A 23,089-nucleotide genomic window follows, 5' to 3' on the forward strand; every position below is an offset into this window, starting at 1 on the left:
AAAGGTATGTATGCTATATGAGGGGGACAAATAATTGGTATGATACTCTCCTCCTATTCACCCCCCACCCCGTTCTTTAAAAAAAAAAAAGCTGCTTGATATAGAAGTTGAGAGTAGGGAATACACTCTGTTGAGAGTGATCTCCTTCACTCCCCTCACCAGTAGTAGTAGTCATTTATTTTCTGTTCTGTTGCAGTATTCTGACAAGTCCCTGTACACCCAGCTGTGCTTTTACCGGTACATTTTTGATGCGGACTGTGCACTGGAGAAACTTATTACCGATCATGAGAAAGGTACGTTAAAATACTGTAATTACCTTTGAGTTTAAAGTGGAAATTTGCATCATAAAAGCCAGACCTACTGTCAGGCTGTTCACGCAGCATCACACCGCTGTCTCAGAAGCAGGCCGTGGGGGCCCTTGTGAGCACAGGCTTCCCCTGCATGAGGGGCGGCGGTGTAGGAATCCCCGGCTTTGGTCTCCACAGGCTGTCTCACATTGTTCTCTATTAAAGCAGGGCCTTGGGGGAGGAACAGTACAAAAAGGACTCTTTAAATGCTATATTTTGAAAATGCTATTTTCTGTAGAGTTTAGTAATTGTAATAAAGTAAGCATAGGCAACGTGATCATTGGACCTACAAAAACCAGACATTACCACAGAAAAATAGACCTGGAGTGTGTTTCTGCTGTTCACTAAAAGCCTAGGTTCATTTTGAAAGAGAGGCATGGGGTGGAGTTCTTTTATTGACTCCATCCTAAGAGAGCGTATCTGCACCTTCGCCCAGATGATTGGGTGCTGCCTGTAACCCTCACGCAGGACTTGCAGGCACGTGGAGTTTAATGGGTCTGGGAAAAGCTTTGTTACATAACAGAGTATTTGAAAATGTCATGACAAGTGCGTGTTTCTTTTCTCCTACCTGAAAATCACATTGACAACTTTTCTATGACCTATAAAGACTAAAAAAGGCAAATTTACACATTTTTCTTATTAGTTACCTGCCAAGTGTTTATGTTGTTTGTCGATGAATATTGATTCGATATTTTGTTGGTCAGTATTAAGGCTGGAGGTAACCTTAAGGACATAAAGAAACCTAAAAATACTGCTGGATCTCTTCCTGTAAATATCCACGCTGCCCTTGATTTGGTCTTAACTGTTTTCAGTTCTAGTCATAATTGACCAGTTTTTTTCTGTCTACAAGATAGGCTAAAAATTATTTTTTAAAGGTCTTGACTTACTTGGTTTTGCTGTCCTTGGATATAAAACAGTTTACTGACTGATGGAGTTGGTTCAAATATTAGTTTATTGTTTTTGGATGTTCACCAAGAACTTGGGCTATGGCATATTTTCACTGAATTAGTAAAATTTATGTAATGTGAAGAAAAAATTTCTTCTTTTCATTAATAACTGAGTTTTTTTGAACTTCTATTCATGGGTGTCTGGCCCATGTTTATCTACAGTATCATTAATAGATTTTTCTCTTTTACCCTTAAAGGCCTTTCCTTAAAGGCATTATGGGTTGAGAGAATTATGTACAGATTCTCTGATGAGTACATTGTTTCTGTCTGGTTTGTTACCTCTTTCTGGGTATTAGTATATTAGAAGTTGCTTCCCCTTTACTTCTTTCTCAGTCTAGCCATTTCAGATTGTTCCCTAGATATCTTAGACTCCAAGGCGATGGACTTCTCCTCCAGACATCTCCAAAATTCTTATCTGAGGTGGTTGAATCAGTCTTTCATGATTAGCGGTTTTCAAAAAGTCCATTGACTCTTGGAGACATGTAGGAGTGATCTGAAAAGTCACTGGAGACTTACTCCGGCTTTTTATGGGAGTATACATTGCTCTCCCAGAAAATAAGAGGGAATAGAATAGCTACTTAGAAGCTTCTTGCTTGGCAAAAGGGGAGAAGTATTGACAGTATCTATACCCTCACACAATTTACTGTGGTTCCATTTCACAAGTTTAAGAGTTGGGATGCTTTTTTTTTGTCATTTGCTTCTAGTAAGTACACTATCCAGGAGTTCGGGGTCATATCGGCACTACGTGTAAGTTATCGAAAGGTTCTTTTACATGTCAGAAGGGTAAAGAAAATAAACTAAGAGAAAGATATTAAATGTATGTATCACAGAAGTAACTTCATGAAATGTTCCAAGAACCTTTCATTTTATTTATGGAATTTTAATTACGAAACTATTTTTCCTTTTAGCGTTTCTTATTTATTGTTCATAAGTTACACTCTAGAAATGCCTGGACTAGTTGAAATTTACCTGCTCGGGGCATTTGCAGATCACTCGGTAACGTTAAGAGATATTAGGGTATTTGTTAGTAGGGGGATATAAACTGAAACTCTGGGTCGTGCTTATCTATATTCCAAGATCAGAGGTTTACTGACAAGTGACATTTGATAAGTTCCCCCTTAAAAGTCAACTGAGGTGGGGCACCTGGGTGGCTCAGTTGGTTAAGTCTGACTCTTGATTTCTGTTCAGGTCATGATCTCAGGGTGGTGAGACTGAGCCCTGCTTTGGGCTTGGCGCTCAGTGGGGAACCTACTTGAGATTTTTCTCTCTTTCTCTCTCAATCCCTCCACTCCTCCTGCCCCCTCGAAAAAAATTAATTGAAAATCCATGGGATCCAGAGGGCAAATAGATTTTTTCAGTTTGGACCAAGGCCAGAACACCAATAGATGTTACATCAGAAGTCCTGTGAAGAGTGACAGTCATTACACACAGTTACATCATTGAGAATGGAGTCTAAGTATTGTCTGTCAACAAGTGCCCTGGATTCGGCATGTGAAGTATTTACTGTAGACTCTTCTTTACTGTCCATACTTAGTAACATTTCCTTGACTAAGATTGTTTTACCATTTCCCTTTGTAAATTTAAGGGTTGTAACTGGATGGTGGTTTAAATTTTTTTGAAACTTGGCCATTTGACTTTGGAAAAAAACCACAAAATTATTTGAAAGAAGTTTATTTTTATGGTAAAAAGTAGCTCTTGTCAAAGCTTTTTCCTTTGCTTTGCTTTCAAACGAAGGTTTACAGGCCATTAGTCCATAATGTGAATTAACCCCATTTGGTATTTTTCCTTACCTTTAAAATGCTCCAGGACTGTTACTCACTTTGGTGAAGTGATTACTGCATATTCACTGTGACTACATAACATTTTAAAAATCTTATTTCTGTAGGACTTTGGCTTTATTATTGTAACTGCTCCAGAATGTTACACAGATGGCATAATAGAGCCAAAGGCAGTTTTAGAGAAACATAGTGGCAATATATGAAGTAAAAATCCATTTCCACAATGGCATCACATAATGGTCCCATTTGACTGCCTCATCCCATGGGGCCTTGGCCGGAGTACGGATAAGTGAACAGTTTGGGGGAGACATGAATCCATTCAAATCTTGTTCCAGTTGTCTAAATTAAGTCTGCAGGAGCGAAGAGAGTCTTTTGGTTTTCTCCCCTGAACTTTTAAATTTTGTTTATCCAGCAGTGGTAAACACAGTACAGACTTATTTTCACTTATGTGTTGAGTGCCATCCCAGATGGCCAAGGTTCCCTGCCCTGGGGGAGCATACAGTCTATCACAGACAGCTTGGGCAGCAAAGTGTGATAAACCACCATTCTGGTCAAGTTGTTACGGAAGCAACGAAAGGGAGCCACTAACCACCTTTGTTTTTAGTAGACTATTTTTTAGAGCAGTTTTAGGTTCACAGCAAAATTGAATAGAAGGTATGGAGATTTCCTGTGTACCCCCGCTCCCATACAGACACAGCTTCCCTCATTTTCAATATGCCCCACCAGTGGCACATTTGTTACACTTGATAAAGCTACGTTGACACAGCAGTATCATCTACAGTCCATAGTTTACCTTAGGGTTCACTCTTGGTGTTGGACAAATCCATAATGACATGTATCCACCATTGTAGTATCATAGTGTACTTTCACTGCCTTAAATTCCTCTGTGCTCACCCTACGTATCCTTCCTTCCCCTTCCCCACTAACCCCTGGCAAGCACTGATCTCTTACTGTCTTTATAGTTTTCCCTTTTTCAGAATCTCATATATTTGGAATCCCATAGTATGTAGCCTTTTCAGATAGGCTTCTTCCACTTAGTGAGATGCATTTTAAGTATCTTCTGTGTCTTTTCTTGACTTGAATTTCACGTGACTTTCATGACTTGTCTTTTTAGTGCTCAATAATATTCCATTATTTGGATGTACCACGTTTTAAAAAAATTTTTTTAAAGATTTATTTATTTGAGAGAGAGAGAGAGAATGCAAGTGCAGGGAGGGGGAGAGGGAGAGAATCTTTAAGCAGACTCCCTGCCAAGTACAGAGCCTGATTCGCGGCTTGATCCCACGACCCCAAGGCCATGACCCGAGCCAAAATCAAGAGTCGATGCCCAACTAACTGAGCCACCCAGGCGCCCCAGGGTGTACCACATTTTATGTGTCGATTCACCTTATGAAGGACACCTTGGTTTCCAAGTTTCGGCATTTCTGAGTAAAGCTGCTATAAACATTCGTATGCAGGTTTTTATATGACCATAAATTTTCAACTCCTTTGGGTAAATAATTAATAGCAAGGAGTGTGATTGATGGCTCATATGGTAAGAGTATGTTTACTTTTGTAAGAAGCTGACAAACTGTCTTCCAATGTGGCTGTACCATTTTGCATTCCCACTGACAGTAAATGAGAGTTCATGTTGCTCCACATCCTCCCCAACATTTAGTGTTGTCAGTGTTCCGGATTTTGGCTAACCTAATAGATGGGTAATGGTATCTCGTTGTGGGGTGTTTTTTTGGGGGGGGGTGTAGGGAGAGAATCTTTTTTTTTTTTTTTTAAGATAGAGGGCTGGGGGAGGGGCAGAGGGAGAGAGAGAATCCCAAGCAGGCACCATGCCCACTGAGGAGGCTGACATGGGGTCTCACAACCTGAGATCTCATAACCCTGAGATCATGACCTGAGCCAAAATCAAGAGTTGGACACTTAACCAACTGAATCACCCAGACCTCCTGGTATCTTATTGTTTTAAGTTTCATTTCCCTGATGACCTATGATGTGGAGCATCTTTTCATATGTTTATTTGCCATTTGTGTATCTTTGGTGAGGTGTCTTTGGCTCATTTTTTTTAATTGGGTTGTTTATTTTTTTTAATTGTTGTGTTTTAAGAGTTGTTTGTAGGGACGCCTGGGTGGCTCAGTCATTTGTGCGGTTGCCTTTGGCTTGCTTGGGTCATGATCCCAGGGTCCTGAGATCAAGTCCCCCATTCGGCTCCTTGCTCAGTGGGGAGCCTGCTTCTCCCTCTGCCTGCTGCTCCCCCTGCTTGTGCTCTCTCTCTCTCGCCCTCTCTCTTTCTCTCTGACAAATAAATTTTTAAAAAAGAAAAAAATGAGTTCTTTGTATATTTCGGATAATGGTCCTTTATCAGATATGTTTTTTTGCAAATATCTGCCCTCAGTCTATGGCTTTTCTTTCTATTCTCTTGAGTACGAATTGCCTTTTAACTTCACCGTTTGATTTTACCATATTCCTAAAACAAAACGAAACTTTTTTTTGTGTTCCTGTTTTCTTCCCAGATACTTATCTCCTCTTACTCTCTGTCAGCTTTTTGTAGTAGGATGCTATATTAGTCTGCAATGCCTGCCATAACAAGGTACCACAGACTGGGTGGCGTAAAAAACAGAAATGTATTTCCTGACAGTTCTGGAGGGTAGGATTCTGAGATCAAGTTGTCAACAGGGTTGGTTTCTTCTGAGGCCTGTCTCCATGCTTTGTAGACAGCCATCTTCTCCCTGTCTTCACATGGTCTTCCCTCTGTACAAGTCTGTGTCCTGATCTTTTCTTACAAGGACACCAGTCTTGTTGGTTTAGGGACCACCCTGGTGACTTCATTTTAACATAATTACCTCTTTAAAGACCCTATCTCCAAACATAGTCACATTTTGAGGTACTGGAAGTTAGGACTTCAACCACCATCACCACCACCACCACCACCACCTTCCCAGTATTATTTGGTGGGAGGTGGGACACAATTCAGCCAGTAACAGATGGTCTTCTTGGTGAATTTTTCCATAGACCTCTTTCAGCATGTTGCGTTTGTCTCTGTCAGAATTGAAACACCAGGGTTTAGGACTCTGCTGAAGAAAGGATTTGGAGCTAAAGTGTAAAGTTTAGCAAAAGGCGGTGCTGTAACCTTAGCCTTATGAAAAGCATCTGTCAGGAAGCCCAATTTCTCAATGGAGTCTCTTTAGGCCTAGAAGGACTGTTCTTCAGGTCACCCCTGTTTCTTGCCAAGGGATGTGGGTGGCCACAGCCCACCAAGCAGTTCCTGTCAAGGTTGCTCTGCTCCTTCACTCCTGTCAGCGAGGTGAAATCTTACTCACTTTCCTTCTCACGGTCCTCACAACAACCCCGTGAGGTGGCAGTGGATACTCCCCCATTATATTGATGAAGAAATTGAGTTATGTAATACAGGCTTCCTTCCTTTGCATTCCCATTGCACCCTTTAAGTACCCTTCTCACAGGACTTAACCTGAATTGTTTTATTTGACTTTCTCTTCCACTGAGTTCATTGAGGCAGAGGGTTGTATCTTGTGTATCTGCACTTTGCCCATTGGGGCCAGCTCACTAAATTTTCAGTGAATGAATTTTTAGTAGAAAATAAGACCGCACAAGCAGTTTCAAGGATATTGGAGCAGGGCGCCTGGGTGGCGCAGTCGTTAAGTGTCTGCCTTCGGCTCAGGGCGTGATCCCGGCATTCTGGGATCGAGCCCCATATCAGGCTCCTCCACTATGAGCCTGCTTCTTCCTCTCCCACTCCCCCTGCTTGTGCTCCCTCTCTCGCTGGCTGTCTCTATTTCTGTCAAATAAATAAATCAAAAATCTTAAAAAAAAAGGATATTGGAGCAATTAGTCCTAGGAGGTAATTCTGTCCGTGAATGGAGGGCAGTGTGCATTAAAAATTCTAGATCTTCCTATATCGCTTGGCTTGACTCAGGTGTGCTGTGAATTAATGTAACTGAAGTTCCTTAGACATTTTCAGATTGGGTATCTGTCGTTTCAGCTTTTTGCAGTTTATACTGAAGACAAGTTCATTTTTTCTCCCATTTTGCTGATGCCAGATTTGAATTAATCAAAAGAATGTCATGAGCCAAACTACTCCTCACCCACACTGCCACAGGGTCCTGTTCTCTGCTCACCCTCAGCTAGATAGTTACACTCATGAAATGTAGTAATAATTGTATTACTTCATAGAAAATGAAGACCCAAAAGAGAGACAATAGCTAGTACTAAAAAGTGAAGGAATCTAAAAAATTGATGTATTTTTTAAGCGAGAAAATTAGAGTTTTATGGTATAAATTATATGCTTTAATGTCTTTGGGAATTTGGAGATTTCTGAGGGTCTCAAGACAGATCCCTTTTCAGTGTTGAGAATTTCCCTTACTTTCCTGAACTGCTGAAGTGAAAGCTGGAGAGTTTTATTATTGCTGGAAGTACTGAAATAAAAGTAGCAAAGAGCTCCTAGAGTCCCCTCTAAGCCAGTTGACAGTCTTAGAATTTACTTTGTTAAATCCTCACAAGGCATTAAAAAGAAGGCTGTGTCAGAGAGACTGGTCCAGTTCTTCTTGTACCACTTTTTTAAGCCCGTGGGTTATCCTGAAAAAATTGTTGTCGAATTTTAGAAATGATCCTTTTTCTCTGTTTTTAATAACTAGTAATAGGTAAAGCACACACAAAACAGTTCACTCCTACCAGATACATATAAAAGGGGGAAGAAGTTCAATTAAGCTCCAATCCACCCTTCTTTAAATTATATTTCTTCTAATTGTGAAAAATTTTTTTTAGAAAAATAGATTTGGAAATTGGTAACTTACAAACTCCATTTTTCTTTTGTTTCATTTTTTTACAAATAAAAAAAAAAGACCCAAGGTGGTTTTTTGTTTTTTAACTATCCCTTTAATTAGTTCAAGTGACCTTTCATCATAGGAGACTAATGTGGCAATTCAGAATATAGTTAGCTCTCTTTATGATTATGAAATGATTGTAGAAACACATAAAGAATTTTGATAATAGAAAAAGTGATTCATAGAACGCTGACCTTCTGAGGAGGGTTGTTGCTGATGTTATTAGACAGGACGTAGTTTTCATCTTTAATGATTTAGGGAAATACTAACAGTATGTTGAAGTCCAACACTAAGTAATCATTATGATACTAATTTGTAGCTTGTATGCAAGGTGGAACAATTAGTAAGGAATACTGGAATTGTTCACAGTTGTCATCTCTGGGTGGATTAGAGTTAATTCCCCTTTATACTTGTATATACTTTCTAAATTATATAATCTGAGCATGTACTGATTTTATAGCAACAAACAAATTATAAACACTGAAATTTTACAAATATTTGTTTTACAGAACTTGAAATAATTACTCCAATAATTTAGCAGTTGAGGGAGAAAATACCATACAGAATGAACCCAAGTCCGCTTTTTTCTCTGTGCATTTCTTCCCCAAGTCAAACCGAAGACCTTGTTACTCAGAATGTGATCAGTATACCAGCAGCATAGGCATCACCTGGGAGCTTGTTAGAAATGCAAAATATCAGGTCGTCCCCAGACCTTCTGCTTCAGCATCTGCATTTTAACAAGATTCCCAGGTGATATCTAGGCACATTAAAGTTTGAGAAGCACTGATAGGAGACGCTCTTTGCTCTTAACAACTAAAGCCTACTCCCATTTTATTCATCCGTTGGTTAGGGCCATACTTTTGGCAAGACTTTAAAATGACAAGTATGCAAACTACATTAGGCCTGCCCAGGTTTACGGTCGAATTGGCATGACAGCTTGGTTGTTTGAAATACATTTTGTAATTAAGCTTAAAAAATGTAACGGCCTGACAAGGGCAAGGAGAGGGGGCAAAAAAAGCAAGGAAGCCTGAGTTCTTTCGCTTTGTTTCTTCTTAACTAAGTAAGAAGAAAAGTAAAGAAGTAAATTAAAGTTTTCAAAATGGCTTTCAGCTTCCCAGGATCAGTGGCTTGTAAAAGAACGGGAATGCAGTTCTACCCCCACTTCATCTCAGGGCTGTTCTGTATGTGCCCAGAGTGACAGGCACCCAGCCGCCACATTCCGGGCCTCATTACAACATTGGTCTAGCACGTTTGCAAAGACTTCAAGGCATTGAAATAGCATTCTTTTGACTTGAAAACAAGATTTTGTTTCTTATATTTTGCTACTATAAAGTTTACTTTGGAATTCACTTTTCCTTGTGTTGCTGACTTTTCTGTTCGATTTTTATGCTCAGTACAAGAATGACAACATTGATAATTTTCCAGTGGCAGCATGGAGTTTCATACTGCTTTGTTTTTCTCTCTCAGTACTGCCTATTTAGTTTTTGTTTTGTTTTTTTAACTAAAGATGACTTTGCAATGTGACAGAAGAGAAACTACATTTTCCAGGAAATTGTCACCATAGTTGCTTTGCCCGGAAGTGGAAGTGTCTTGTCTCTGTACGTTTTCTGTCATCTTTAGGATAGCTAAAGTACTATATGAAAGTTGCCATATATTTGAGCAGCAAACTTGTGGATTCTGATAACGTTCCTTTTCTTTGAGCCCATTTCTGTAAATAGGCACTCAACGTTTTGCACTTTTATGTACATATGGACTTATAGGCATGCTATGATAACAGATATATTATTAGTTTTATAAAATCCTTTCCTGTTACATCTTTTCAATGGGCAGGTTTCTTGTCTCTTTTGTAGTAGTAAGTACGGCAGTGCAAAGGAGGGCACCAATGTTGCAGTATCTTTGTGACTGTTCTGTGGTTGATGGTCCTCATTTGCAAAACATTGTCTTTTTTTTGAGTGTTGAGGGTAGGAAAACCCGATAAGATTTTTTCTTGTGTACTTTTTAAAAATATACTTCTATCACCATTGAAGGAAAAAATATTAAACAATTTTCAGGCAGTTAGACCATAATGTGAGCTAATCACTTTATTTTGAAGAAAAGTATTTTTAAACAGTTGAGCTAGCGAATTTACTTTTAAAATGTATTGTGCTTACACAGTAGATGGTTTTATTTCCATGATGTTTTTTACTACATAATTATACATCTTAATTACGTAATTACTATCATAATTATTATGTAATTGCATGTACTTCCACTAATTACAAAATCAGGAAGTGTAATTATCTAGTAAAAACTTTATGAAATTTCATGCACTAAAAATTATTTAAAAGGCTATTCCAGTGGTCTACTGGAAGGCTTTCCATGTTTAATCTTAGTCCTGACTTTAGTTTAGAACTTGAACACACAGGCCGGGACAAGAATGACAATTACAGACAGACGAACACAAAATTGAGTATTGTGATATAAGTAAGATGGCCTTTGTTCCTTAGGAGTTAAAGCCAGGGAGCATTTGAATTTCTTTGTGATTATGGAGTTGTAAAAATAACACCTTTTCTTTGAGGTAGGTATCACCAAAACTGTCAGTGGAAAGGGCAGTTTTTTTCTTAGGAAAGAATTGATTAATAGAATTGAGAATCAAGGAATTTAGATTACAAAACAGCCAGGCTTTCTGTAATTCCTTAATGTGAATGGCTTATTTAGCAATCTCTGTCTTTCAAAGCAAAATAGTAATAATGTCATTATTATTATTTAAAATTGTTTCTTTAGTTTGAAGAGGGCTTTTTTTTTTCCAGTTTGTGTTTATATTTACTGAGGTAGGAGAAAACATATCAAAAGAGCATAATCTTTTTCTACCACTGCTTGATGTCAAAAGCAGCTTTGGAGACATAAACATATACGCACAAACGTGTAACATCAGACCCTAAATAAAGACAGAAGGTTTAATTCAATAAAGCTATGATGCCTTTACCATTCAAAACGACATATAAATTGCACAGTGAAACAATAGTCATGACAGCAAATTAGATATGACATCTAAATTACACTACAAAGAGAAATCCCAGAACCATTTTTGGTCTGTAGGAGTCTATTTTAGCCCAGGTTTAAAACCCAGTCTAGAGACGGCTTTATTGTCTAAGTAGGGTAATGTTGTAGAAGACTAATTGGAGGTTGGTTGAATTAATTGCAGATTAATTAGGAGAAAGGGCTTATAATACTCATGGCAGAGAATAAAGTAAATCCTTTAAGTATCATGATAAAATGTACTATAAGTTTCAGGAATATTAAATTATCAGTATTTGTGTAACATCTATAATAATCTGTTATAACATGACTTAAAGCAATTGGGGTTAGATATAGTTATACTAAATTTTCCCCTCAAAATTAGTGCTTTTCACCGGAAATGTATTAGATCAGCTACTTACAATGTATAATCAGTTACTTCTTTTAAAAATGCAACCTTCAACATTAAAAGGTCTGTAGTCTTAGAAGCAGATGACATTCCTTTTTTTTCTTAAATATTTCTAAAGAAGCACTCTGTGGTTTTATCAGTACTGACTTTGTGTCCTTTTTAAACCAGCGCAAATTTGTAATAGATGTGGTTTTAAAAAAAAAAAGTCAGTGAAGAGATTAAAAAAAAAAACACCAGCCCCACTTGCTTCAAGTAAATTAGAGGATATATAGTCATCCATAATTGTCTCATGCTCTCAGAGATATTTGGGATTTAAGTAGATTTGGTCTGACTTGTATTTTTCTCTAGTAGTCTGGGATTATTTTTAAACTGCATACCCTTGGGGTACCTGGGTGGTTCAGTTGGTTAGCGTCTGACCCTTGATTTCGACTCAGGTCATGATCTCAAGGTCATGGGATCAAGCCCCATGTTAGGCTCCACACTCAGCACGGAGCCTACTTGTCCTTCTCCCTCTGTTCCTCCTCTGCTCGCATTCTCTCTCTCACACACACAAATAAATAAATAAATAAATAAAATCTTTTTAAAAAGTATATTGCATACTCCTTTCTTCTTGGGCATCCTTGCTCGTTGACCTAGCCCTGAATTTAATGTCTCCATCATTTCTTAATTGTCTTAACTCTGTTGTGGTAACATTTCTTCTAAGAAGTGCTTATACTCCCTCCATTGAGATAGGAATTACCTCTCTTGCATCTTCTTAGTCTTTTGCTTCAATTTTGGTTTTTACCAGCTGCATGTGCCATACCAGAATAGTCTTTCATGATTAAAAGTTAAGTGTTTTTGCTTAGTCTTTCTCTTCTGACTACAGTGCAGATTTATTTTTTAAACTGACTTAATGTTTAAATTGACTGGGTTGTTTTGTTTTGTTTTGCTTTCTTTTTTTAATTTTTATTTATTTTTTTATTATATTATGTTAGTCACCATACAGTACATCCCTAGTTTTTGATGTAAAGTTCCATGATTCATTACTTGTGTATAACACCCAGTGCACCATGCAATACATGCCCTCCTTAATACCCATCACCAGCCTATCCCATTTTGCTTTCTTTTCACGTAAACTGGCATGTTTTCATTACCCTCTGTAATTCTTTAAATTTTTCATCATTATCAAAGGGAAACAACCCTAACTTTTGAAACTGAATTGTGTCCTTGTAACGGCTTCAGTTACCCAGTAGCCCCAGGCCCAGATCTGGTGTTGATTTGCACGTGATTAGTCAGCGCTCATGTATAATTTTAGGCTGTACTATGGTGTCCATATAATCGGTGCTACCCCTCATATACAGGGAAAACCCATCATCAATTTAGCTCATTCTTAGAGGACTTCTTCCTGTAGTTGTTATGAATTTATTCACATCCGTCAGTATTCTCTTACCTTTCGACTGATAGGACAGTGACTAGACAGAATTAGTAGCCTGCCACTGAGCTCAATTGAATTAACTTTGATTGTATTCTGCCCATATAAAGGCCCTGGGAAACCTTTTTCCCCTTGGTCTGTGAGCCCATGCTGGCCTTAGCACCATCCCTTAGAGCTTAAGGCTTTAACCAGCTGTGCTCACAAAAAGATGGGTTTGCTGGCTAATTTTAGACACTCGTGTGCTTTGGTTGATTTAAGAAATTATTGTAAAACCAAATTCACAAATAGGATCATAAAATCAGGTCTGTGCGTACGTCTGGTTTTCTGTTTCTCTCTTCTTCACACCTCACCCCCAAGATTCATTCAGCGAGTGTTGCTGTGCCTCTGCCTTGTGATATGTAAAGGGCACAATGTAAGCAAGACCTGGGTCCTGCTGTAGACCTAGTAATACTTGTGATCCTTTTCTTATTCATGTAGTCACCCTCTCAACAGCTACTTTTTGTAGAGCTTTACTTGTTATGGAGAACACTCCCATCCCTTATTTTTTACTTTTCCCATTAGATAGGGTAGTTGACATTTTTCCAATGGAAAAACAACCTCAAATGGATGAAATGACCCTCCTGAGGTAGCAAAGCTGAAGAGCGTGAGAGCTCAGTGTTGTTTCTGCCGAGTCGCAGCTGCCTTTTTCGTAATCCAGGAGAGAAACTTCAGCCTGAAGGCAAATGACTACTACATGGGAATGGCTCGGGAAAGTTCCCAGTGGAGGTGGAACCTGAGCTCAGCCTCGAAAAGTGGGTGAGACTGTAACACGCACAGATGCAGGCGTGTAGTTTGAGACTAAGTTTTGTCTTTCTTGCTATTCTTTAAGTGCTCTACTGCTTATCCGGCTTTTACAAAGTAAAGAACATCGTTTGACAAATGCATGATGATTTTAAAACATATCTCAATTGGAGATTTGGTCAAAAAGCACTTATTAAGAGGCTGGCTTATGTGAAGCTTTAAACCCAACACTGGAAGCTGGGAGGCTCTTGTCTCTTCACTCCCCACCGTAACCGGTGGTGGTATTTTGAAGGAAGTTGACTCCATCCTGTAGGATACATCTGTCAGAAGTGTATCAAAATGTTTTCCTATCTTAAATAATTTAACTCAGAATATAATAATGTAAGTATTTTGACATGAAAATGTTACATACTGTGATATATCCACTTAGCTTAAAACAGATGTCTTTAACTTTGAAAGAAAGAAGTATGGCAAGACAAAACAAAACAGAAATAGGAATGAAAAGAGATGAATGACAAACTGAACTAGTTTTATTTAAAAGAGGCAACTAAAGTCCTGTTAACACTATGACCATGGAACGTAAACATGTTTTACTTGAAGCGTGATTATTATTTTTTTTTTTTTACTATTGTCATGGTGAATGTTTAGACATATGCAGGACCTGTTCGTAAAGTACATTTGCTGTTCGTAAAGTACTCAATAATTCCTGTTTTATTGGTGGATTATATATCGGCTTACCAAAAATATTGTAGATGCTAATAAGTCAGTAAAATCCAAGATAAAAGAGGGGGTCTGCACCTGAGCCTGTGTTCAGGAAATTATTCAGCAGAGCATGCTTTGGTCTCTCTTAGTGAAGGCTCTATCACATTTAACAAATGTGCCACAGTAAATTTATTAGTATGCTACAAAGAAATTTTCAAAATAATTAAGACTAAACTACACTTGTCAAAATAAATGAATGAAATACAATTTTGAATCATCTTTCTTCACTTATTGCTCATTTGCATAATTCAGTAACTTACACAGGAGTCTTTCAGTCATTGGTGTGAATTAGCAAGGTTCTGCTGTTCCTTGTTGTACGGGTGGGAATTATGCTACCATGTAATTAGCTATTCCAGACATGGACTAACGGGAAATACCAAAGGGCACAGCAAAATCTAAAGAGACAAGGCAGGGAATCTAAAGACAAGAGACAATCAAAGACACCCAACAAACTCAAGCTGGTAGACCACAGGGAATTTTGAATGAAGCCTCTTAATTTATTTTGAGAATAAGAAATCAGTAGTATGAGAGAAATCTCAACAAGATTAGCTGACTAAGCCTACTTAAAAAAAAATATCTCTATAGTGCATGGTGCTCCAGGTTAACCACTCCTGTTTGTTAGTCTGTATACAGCTCAACAAATAGCCGGCAAGGCCTTTCATGGGTATATAGTGGCTTTCCATTGAGGTTTTCACTCTTTGAAGGAGGTCGTTTATACCAATGAGATCTGTAGATGCAAATTGCTTTCCCTATATGTGAGGGGTCATTCCTTTCACAGCCGACTTGCTCATCTCTTTTATAGAGGTTTTGTTATTTTTCTACTGCTCCCAAAGGAATGATGTTAATCACGCACACCCCCCATACCCACCCCCCAACTTAGCATCCAAATCTTTTCCCTCCAGCCCTGTGAAACTTTTGTGTGCTGATCTTTGGGAACAAAACAAGCTGTTGGCAGCAGCCTTTAGCCCTGAATTAGGAAACTTTTTACTTCTCTCAACCTGGAATTTATTTTATTTTATTTTTAGATTTGCTTCTCTTTTTAACCTCATCCGAAGGATATACCTTTCTCATTGCAGCAGAGTGTCACTGTAACATGCTGGAGCATGTGGGAAATCTTGGAGGGGAAGCAGTGTCCTGAGAATGTCGTTTTCAGTTTGGATTCCCAAACGATGTGAGCTCATAGGACCGAGGAATAGAAAAGTGAAGGGATCAATTTAAGGGTTAGCTGCGAAAACCTAACTTCTGATCTTGTTACTGAAGTGGGTGGAAAGATAATGTTAGTCTTTTGCCTAAGCTTAAAGAATCATACAAACACTCATAGGATTTAGCTTATAACGTTCAGCAGTCTTAGGAAGAAGGGGTTTCAGACACACGGTATGAGCACTCTGTAAATATTTGTTGTTTCCTTCTTTCCTCCTTGCCTTTCATCTTCCCTTCCTTCTTTCTACCAGCATTTGTTGAGCACCAACGGCACTGACCGGGGCTCCTGAAAGGCACACTATAGGGTAGTAGTTAAAAGCCTGTGCTCTGGAGCCAGAAGAGCCAGTTCAAGTTTTGGCTTTCCACCTTTTGTTGCATAAGTAACCTTGGGGTATGTGACGAACCCCTCCACTGACTCATCTGTACAGCTTGCATGAGAATAACAACTGCCTCCTAGACTCTAAATTGAACAGGATAATATCGAAACATGGTGATATGTAAAATACCTAGAACAGTGCCTGGCACACAGTAAATATATGATAAACGTCAGTTGGTTTTATTACTTTTAAGAATAACACTTTATCCCAACCACTGTTACAGTACTTAGTATTACATTTGCTGTGTGGGTTTTTATAGCCTCTCATTGACAATGCTTTGTTCATACTTGTATCCCCAGCATCTAGCACAACACCAGACATGTTTTAAGCGATCCATTCTTCATACTGAATGGTTACACTATGAAAAAGGCATGGTCCTTGGTCTCAAAGAACTTAAAATTGATCTCGGTAACTCCTTTTTTAGTTTTCTTACATAAGGTATATTAGAAAAGATTAATTTAATTCTCATTGTTAGTGCTAATGGAAAAGATTGAAACACACATAATCTGCAAATAATTTCCATTTTGTTGAGATATGTCCCTTTGGCATGTGTTCCATTAATATTAAGCAATCAGTACCAACTATTGGCTCCTTTCCAGGGAGGATAAAAAAAAAATAGTTCTGTTTGTATGCGAGAAGGCAGCCAAACAGAGTTCCCAAATCATGTACCTTTTAGCAGATTTCTTAACAACCAGGATGGTTTTGGGGTGGGTTTTTTTTTTTTAACACTTCTAAAAATGACACATGCCCAGATGTCACTGTCAGATACCTGATTCGGTAGGTCTGGGGTGGGACCCCAGTGGCTGTGTATTTTTAAAAGCTCCACAGTGACTTCGATTCACACCCACAGTGTTGAGAATCTTGGAGTTAGTGAAACTCTTCAAACTTTAATATTGCTTCTTGTCAAATATGCATTAAGTTTGACTTTGATATAGAAAGGGAGATTGGGTGGCATCTAGATAACAATTTAAATAAACAGTAGAAGGGAAAATGAAGTCAAGCACATGAATTATTTCCTAGATAAAGGAATCATTTATGGTACTATATGAGCTAATATAGCATTTGAGAATAAAGTGAAGGAAAAAAATGGGCTAGGGAAAAATAAGTAAAAAGAAACTGTTTTCTGGTAATGAGCAAATGGAAGATGAAATAAATGCATTTCAACAAAATTGGCTATAAAGAACATGTTATTTTCCCCATTAACTTACATCATAAAAGTAGGAATGGGCTGCCGTGGAAGGTGGGGAATCCTCAAGAAGACTGGATGGAAAAAAGGGAAGGTATTGAGTTAGAGGCTAACCAACCAAACCCTGGAATTTAGGCATCTCCACAATTGGATTTCTGGGATATTTCCTATCTCCTGTCATTTTCTCCTTATCTATGGTAGAGCCTAGTGAGGTGGATTCTGGTAGATCAGCCTTCTGCAGTTTCATATTGCTGCCTGTCCCCGAAGGGTCTGGGACAGGATGGTAGTCCTGGAGGCATTAGAAGGACACCTCTGGGCACCATGGTATAGGTTGGGCTTACCTTAGATATCCAGGTAGAAGAGGTAGCTTGGCTCACTCCATTTCCCAGTGTTCGGGCCTTAGAGCTAGAAGAGAGTTCCTGTTGGCTTTCAGATCACTCCCTTTTGCCTAGAAGGACTGAGACAGCACCTCCATGGTACTCGCAGGTTAGACCCCTCACCGGTCCCTGAGCGAGCCTTGACTCCACCATGGCTTCCACTCCCAGCACCTGGGTTTCCCCTGCCTGCATCGCCCACCTCAACCCAGTCTCTCCCTGTTGGTATTCCGTTCATCCTTTAAGGCCTCCCAGCTAGAAGTGAGCTCTTTGTCCTCCAAACTCCTGCAGCTCTTAAGCACTGCCCCTCAAGCCTTATAACTTTTGAGGGCAGCACTGTGCTTGCTGTGTTACTGTATGTCTAATGGCAACTTTCCCATGATAGGAGCCTCATAAATGGTATGTGAAATTAATGTCTTCTAGGATACTTCATAGTAGAAACATAATTTGTTTTTTATAGAATGATATTTATAGAGTACTCTTCTGACTCCATCCTCTTTTCTCTGCTATTTATTTCCCATCACACCTTCCAACTGCATGACGAAATGTTTCCCATCCACGTATAGCCATACATTCATCCAACATTTAGCCCATGCCCTCACAACACAGACTTAATTTCCCACCTTAATTTACCTCCTTTCTGATAATTCCTAATAGATAATTCCTAATAATAGCTATGATAGGATGGACCTCCAGGACATTTCATAAATTCCACCCTGGAAATTTATTTGTTCAAATTGTTAGGTTATATAAATCAAACTGATACGCAACTATATTAGAATAGTAAACTAAAAAAATCTACAAGTTTACCCTGTCCAGCACTACCCATTGCCCTCCAGAAAGTATATACATGCCACAGCATTTGGCCATTTTGCCTGCAGGGTTTTCTAGTGATGTACAGTTTTAGCTCTTTAATGACCTTGCTGTCTTTTGAATTTCTCCCGGCGCTTCAAATGGGTTGCTTGGTTTACAAGTCTTCATGATATCTTGAAATGTCTAGAGGCCATGTCCAGATAGGTGTCTTCAGGCCAGGAGGTGAGTGGCTGCTGAGAGGCTTGCACGCTGCTCTTCCCTTGTCTCCCCACTGGACCCTCGCTCGAGCAGCATGCAGGCACACATACTGATGCCAGTGTCAGTGTGTAAACACGACTCTTACTAATAGGCTGGGGCCAGGGAGAAAAATAGTTAAGCCCCTGTGGTACCTGTGTCTTGGGTGTAACCTGTGAGACACACTAACAGAGTAATCATTGCATGGTGTAATTGTAGGAGACTGAACGAGTTAGAAACTCTATTCCTGGTTTGCCACTGACTCACTTTGTGGCATGGGCAAACCATTATTACTCTTTGATTTAGTTGTCTTATTTGTTCAGAAAAGGAAAAATAATGTGTTTAAAAAGCACTCTGAAATTCCTTTGAAAGCAGGTCTCTAAGTGCAAAGTATTATTGTTGTTTTTATCATTATTATTAGTGTTCTGATATGATTTAGTTTTATGCCATGTAGTTCACAGATACTTCCGTTCTCACCGATGAATTACAAAACACTTCCATGTCATTCTGTTTCATTGCAGTGGTGATAGTTTAGCACATCTTTGTTTTAACCCCGGTTAAAATATATGTCAAAAATAGATGTCATTAATAAAATACAATTATCAAATTAAATGTATCTATATGGCTTTCTATTGTTTTTTAAACCTCCTTAAAAACATGGTTACCAACAACTACTAAATAAGACCTTTAATTACTGCCAATCTTCTCTTGAAAGTAACAGTGCTTATCTTGAGTAGTTTGAACTGTAAGTGGTATTCAGTACGCAGTGGGGTTGTAATGCGATTATGAAATATACCAAGTTGGTGATAAATAAGCGTGATAAACCACATACTTGTATTAGAAACAATATTTCAATTATCAACTGAATAAAAAGGCTGTAATCGCTGGTTACTTCAGGTGGGTATATCATAAAAATAAAATATAGTTAAGTATGCATGGAATAAAAAGTTGTGTATACTTCCACATTTAGTACAGAAACTTCCAAATTTAGTGGACTCTTGAGTGTACAGCCTTTAAATTACTGGGAGAATTGAAAGATTTGCTTTGCTTTCTGGCTTTAAGCTTTTTAAAAAATTTGGATTTTTTTAAATATCTGTACTCATTCGTCAAAGACCAGTGGCTTTTATATAAAATAAGATAGCTCTCCCCCAGACACCCAGTAATTTACCAGTAGAGTAGAAATGAAAACAAGAAAATTTTATTTAGGGGCACCTGGTTGGCTTAGTTGTTAGGCGTCTGCCTTCGGCTCAGGGTGTGATCCCGGAGTCCTGGGATCAAGCCCCGCGTCGGGCTCCCTGCTCCCCTGGGAGCCTGCTTCTTCCTCTCCCACTTCCCCTGCTTGTGTTCCCTCTCCTGCTGGCTGTCTCTCTCTGTCAAATAAATCAATAAACTCTTTAAAAAAAAATAAGAAAAATGTATTTACAGTAAAATCTGGGTATAAAATCTGTAAGAATAATAGTATCTTTCTCCTTTTCTGGGCATTTGGTTTAAGAGGACATAACTTCTTATTTTCTAAATCTGGTTCATTTGTTATCTTTTCTATAAGATTTTCTTTCTTTCTTTCTTTCTTTCTTTCTTTCTTTCTTTCTTTCTTTCTTTCTTTCCTTCCTTCCTTCCTTCCTTCCTTCCTTCCTTCCTTCCTTCTTTCTTTCTTTGTTTTTCTTTCTTTATTAGAGAGCGTGTGAGGGTGCATGAGTGGGGGAGGGGCAGAGGGAGAAGCAGGCTCCCAGGACCCTGGGATCATGACCTGAGCTGAAGGCAGATGCTTAACTGACTGAGCTACCCAGGCGCCCTGGTGTGTGTGTGTGTGTGTGTGTGTGTGTGTGTGTGTGTGTTTTAAGTGTTATACTTTAGTAACCTTACAAAAAACTTTGCTACTAGGGAGTGGTAATCTATATAAAATAAATAACACTGTGAATGTCATTTCCATTTTACCATGAGGGGCAATAAGGAGTAAATCACGTGCATTTATTTGGAAGAGTGTCCTAAGGCATGGGACCAAGGAGAAGGAAATACAGCTGCCATGGGGTCTCAGAAACCAGAGATCACGTAGTGGAGCCGTAGGCCACATATGACCTCTGAATGTGTTTAATTTGCCTGAAGAATACTTAACATTTTTAATTAGTTGCTAGTATTTTAAAAACTGGACATTTTGTATAAAAAGCCAAATTTCTGGCCTTTTTAAGAAAGATTTACTTATTTATTTTAGAGAGAGAGAGTGTATGTGTGTGTGTGTGTGCGCGCGCGTGTGCGCTCATGAGTGCTCATGAGTGGGGGGAGGGGCAGAAGGAGAAGGAGAGAGAATCCTCAAGCAGATTTCCATGCTGAGTGCAGAGCCCGATGTGGGGCTCGATCTCATGTCCCTGAAATCATGAACTGAGCCAAAATAAGAGTCAGGCACTCAACCAACTGAGCCACCCAGGCACCCCAGTTTCTGGCTTTCTTTTAAATATTTGTAGTTGCCTTCTCTGAGTCAATGTTCCTGAATGACAACAGTGGCTAGAGCTGAGTAGCAGCTAGCAGCTCAGACAGAACGTGGGCTCTTTTTTTGGCCACAGCCCCACTGCAGCCCACCTCACTCTGCACTTACTGTGTTGCTACTATAAGCACTTGTTTGCTAAAAATATCTGAAGGCATGTTTATTCCTTTTTTTTAACAAAAAAAGAAGGAAAGAAGCGGGTTTACAGTAAAAAATATCCAGTCAACATTAAAAATGCAAAAAGATGAGCATAACCTTGGGCACCTGGGTAGCTCAGTCAGTTGAGCTTCTGACTCTTGGCTTCAGCTTGGGTATTGATCTCAGGGTCCTGGGTTCAGGCCTCGTGTTGGGCTCCACTCTGGACTCCTTAAAAAAAAAAAAACAAAAACGAGAGGGAGATGAGAGTAGCTTTAATAAAGTACAAGTCTTTTAAAAATATAGAACTTACTAGTGCTAACCTTTTTGTAGCACTCTGATTCTCATAGCATCCTGGGGAATAAGATAATAATTACATATTCATTTCACCAGGGAGAAAATTGAGTATTCACGAAGCTCATTAATTTGTCCAAAATCACAACCACTAAGTGTTACACCTGAGATACATGTCAGCTTCGGATGTTAATCTAGAGTAGCACTGTCCACTAGAAGTGTCTGCCGTGACAGAAACGGTGTATTTATTAGGTGCCCCATGTGGTAGCCTCCAGCCACATGTGGCTACTGAATACTTGAATGTGGCTTAGAACTGAACAACTGAATTTTTAAAATTTTATTTAATTTTGATTAAATTGAAATAATCATGTGATTAGTGACTATTTTATTGGGCAGTGCAGGGCCCTAGAGCTCTCTTTTCTTCATCATATAGTCTCTGTATTCATCAGTCTTACTCTGTTTAATAAATTTCATCAAAAAGGGGCACCTGGGTGGCTCAGTCGGTTAAGCGTTGGACTCTCAGTTTTGGGTCAGGTCATGATCTCATGGGTCGTGAGATGTAGCCCTGCATCAGGCTCCACACTCACCGGGGAGTTGGCCAGAGATTCTCTCCCTCTGCCCTTCCCCCCACTCTCACTTTCTCTCTCTGTCTCGCTCAAGTGAATAAGTAAGTCTTTTCAAAAAAGAAAAAGATTTCTGTAAGGGGCCCCTGGGTGGGCAGTCATTTGAGCCTCCAGCTCTTGGGAGTCGTGGGATTGAGTCCCATATCAGCTCCACGCTTACTGCAGAGTCTGCTGAAGTTTCTCTCTTCCTCCCTGCTCTTTCTCACTCTTTCGCTCTAAAAAAATAAATTTCTGGGGGCGCCTGGGTGGCACAGCGGTTAAGCGTCTGCCTTCGGCTCACGGCGTGATCCCAGCGTTATGGGATCGAGCCCCACATCAGGCTCCTCCGCTGTGAGCCTGCTTCTTCCTCTCCCACTCCACCTGCTTGTGTTCCCTCTCTCGCTGGCTGTCTCTATCTCTGTCAAAATAAATAAGTAAAATCTTAAAAAAAAAATAAAAATAAAAATAAAAATAAAAAAATAAAAAATAAAAAAATAAATTTCTATGTTTTTCTTCAGTTACTTCCCAATGGCAAGCATCCATTCCATGAGGAGTTCAAGATATATTGAATATTTTCTATATTTGCATAGATTTTCCTCCATAAAACCTTTGATTGTACACAGTTGTGGTTTTTTTGGGGGGTTTTTGTAACAAAGTTAGGGGCCCCAGTAGAGGGACCCACTGGTTCTTATGTACAGAATCTTAAGATTCCTAAACCAGATAAAGAGCATAATTCAAGATGTGTTTAAACATCAAAAAAGGTGACCAGGACGGTTTCCTTTCCTGATCTTTCCTTATGATCTAGGATACAAGTGATTGTTATGGAATCTTAAAGAAAACTGCACATTCTCTGATTCTTAGCTGGTTTCAGTTGGACCGGAGTGACTTTTAGAAAGGTGGCCATTAGCTAACCTCTCTGTCGATTAATATATATCATTAAATCTAAAATGGAATTGATTTAAGACACATCCTGGTTTCAGAGATCTTAAAACATGGGGGAGGGGGTTCATCTTAGAAACGGTGAAATATGGTTTAACAGTGGGCTTCATCTCCATTTGGTCAGCCTATAACTAGGGACAGCATTGAGATGCAAATGTCAACTCCTGCTTTGCCCTGTGGTTAATTAAACTAT

At 39.1% G+C, this 23,089-nt stretch overlaps 1 protein-coding gene across 1 annotated transcript in view; it reads left to right on the forward strand.

Annotated features, from left to right (window-relative positions):
- Window positions 1-23,089, forward strand: part of POLA1 (DNA polymerase alpha 1, catalytic subunit) — a 299,648-nt gene that overhangs the window by 231,006 nt on the left and 45,553 nt on the right. The window contains exon 36 of the mRNA XM_048213462.2: window positions 197-293. Within this exon, the coding sequence (XP_048069419.1) occupies window positions 197-293 (97 nt within the window). The remainder of the gene's footprint in view (window positions 1-196; window positions 294-23,089) is intronic.

This window comes from Ursus arctos, chromosome X (assembly GCF_023065955.2).
Source record: "Ursus arctos isolate Adak ecotype North America chromosome X, UrsArc2.0, whole genome shotgun sequence".
Taxonomy (NCBI): Eukaryota; Metazoa; Chordata; class Mammalia; order Carnivora; family Ursidae; genus Ursus; species Ursus arctos.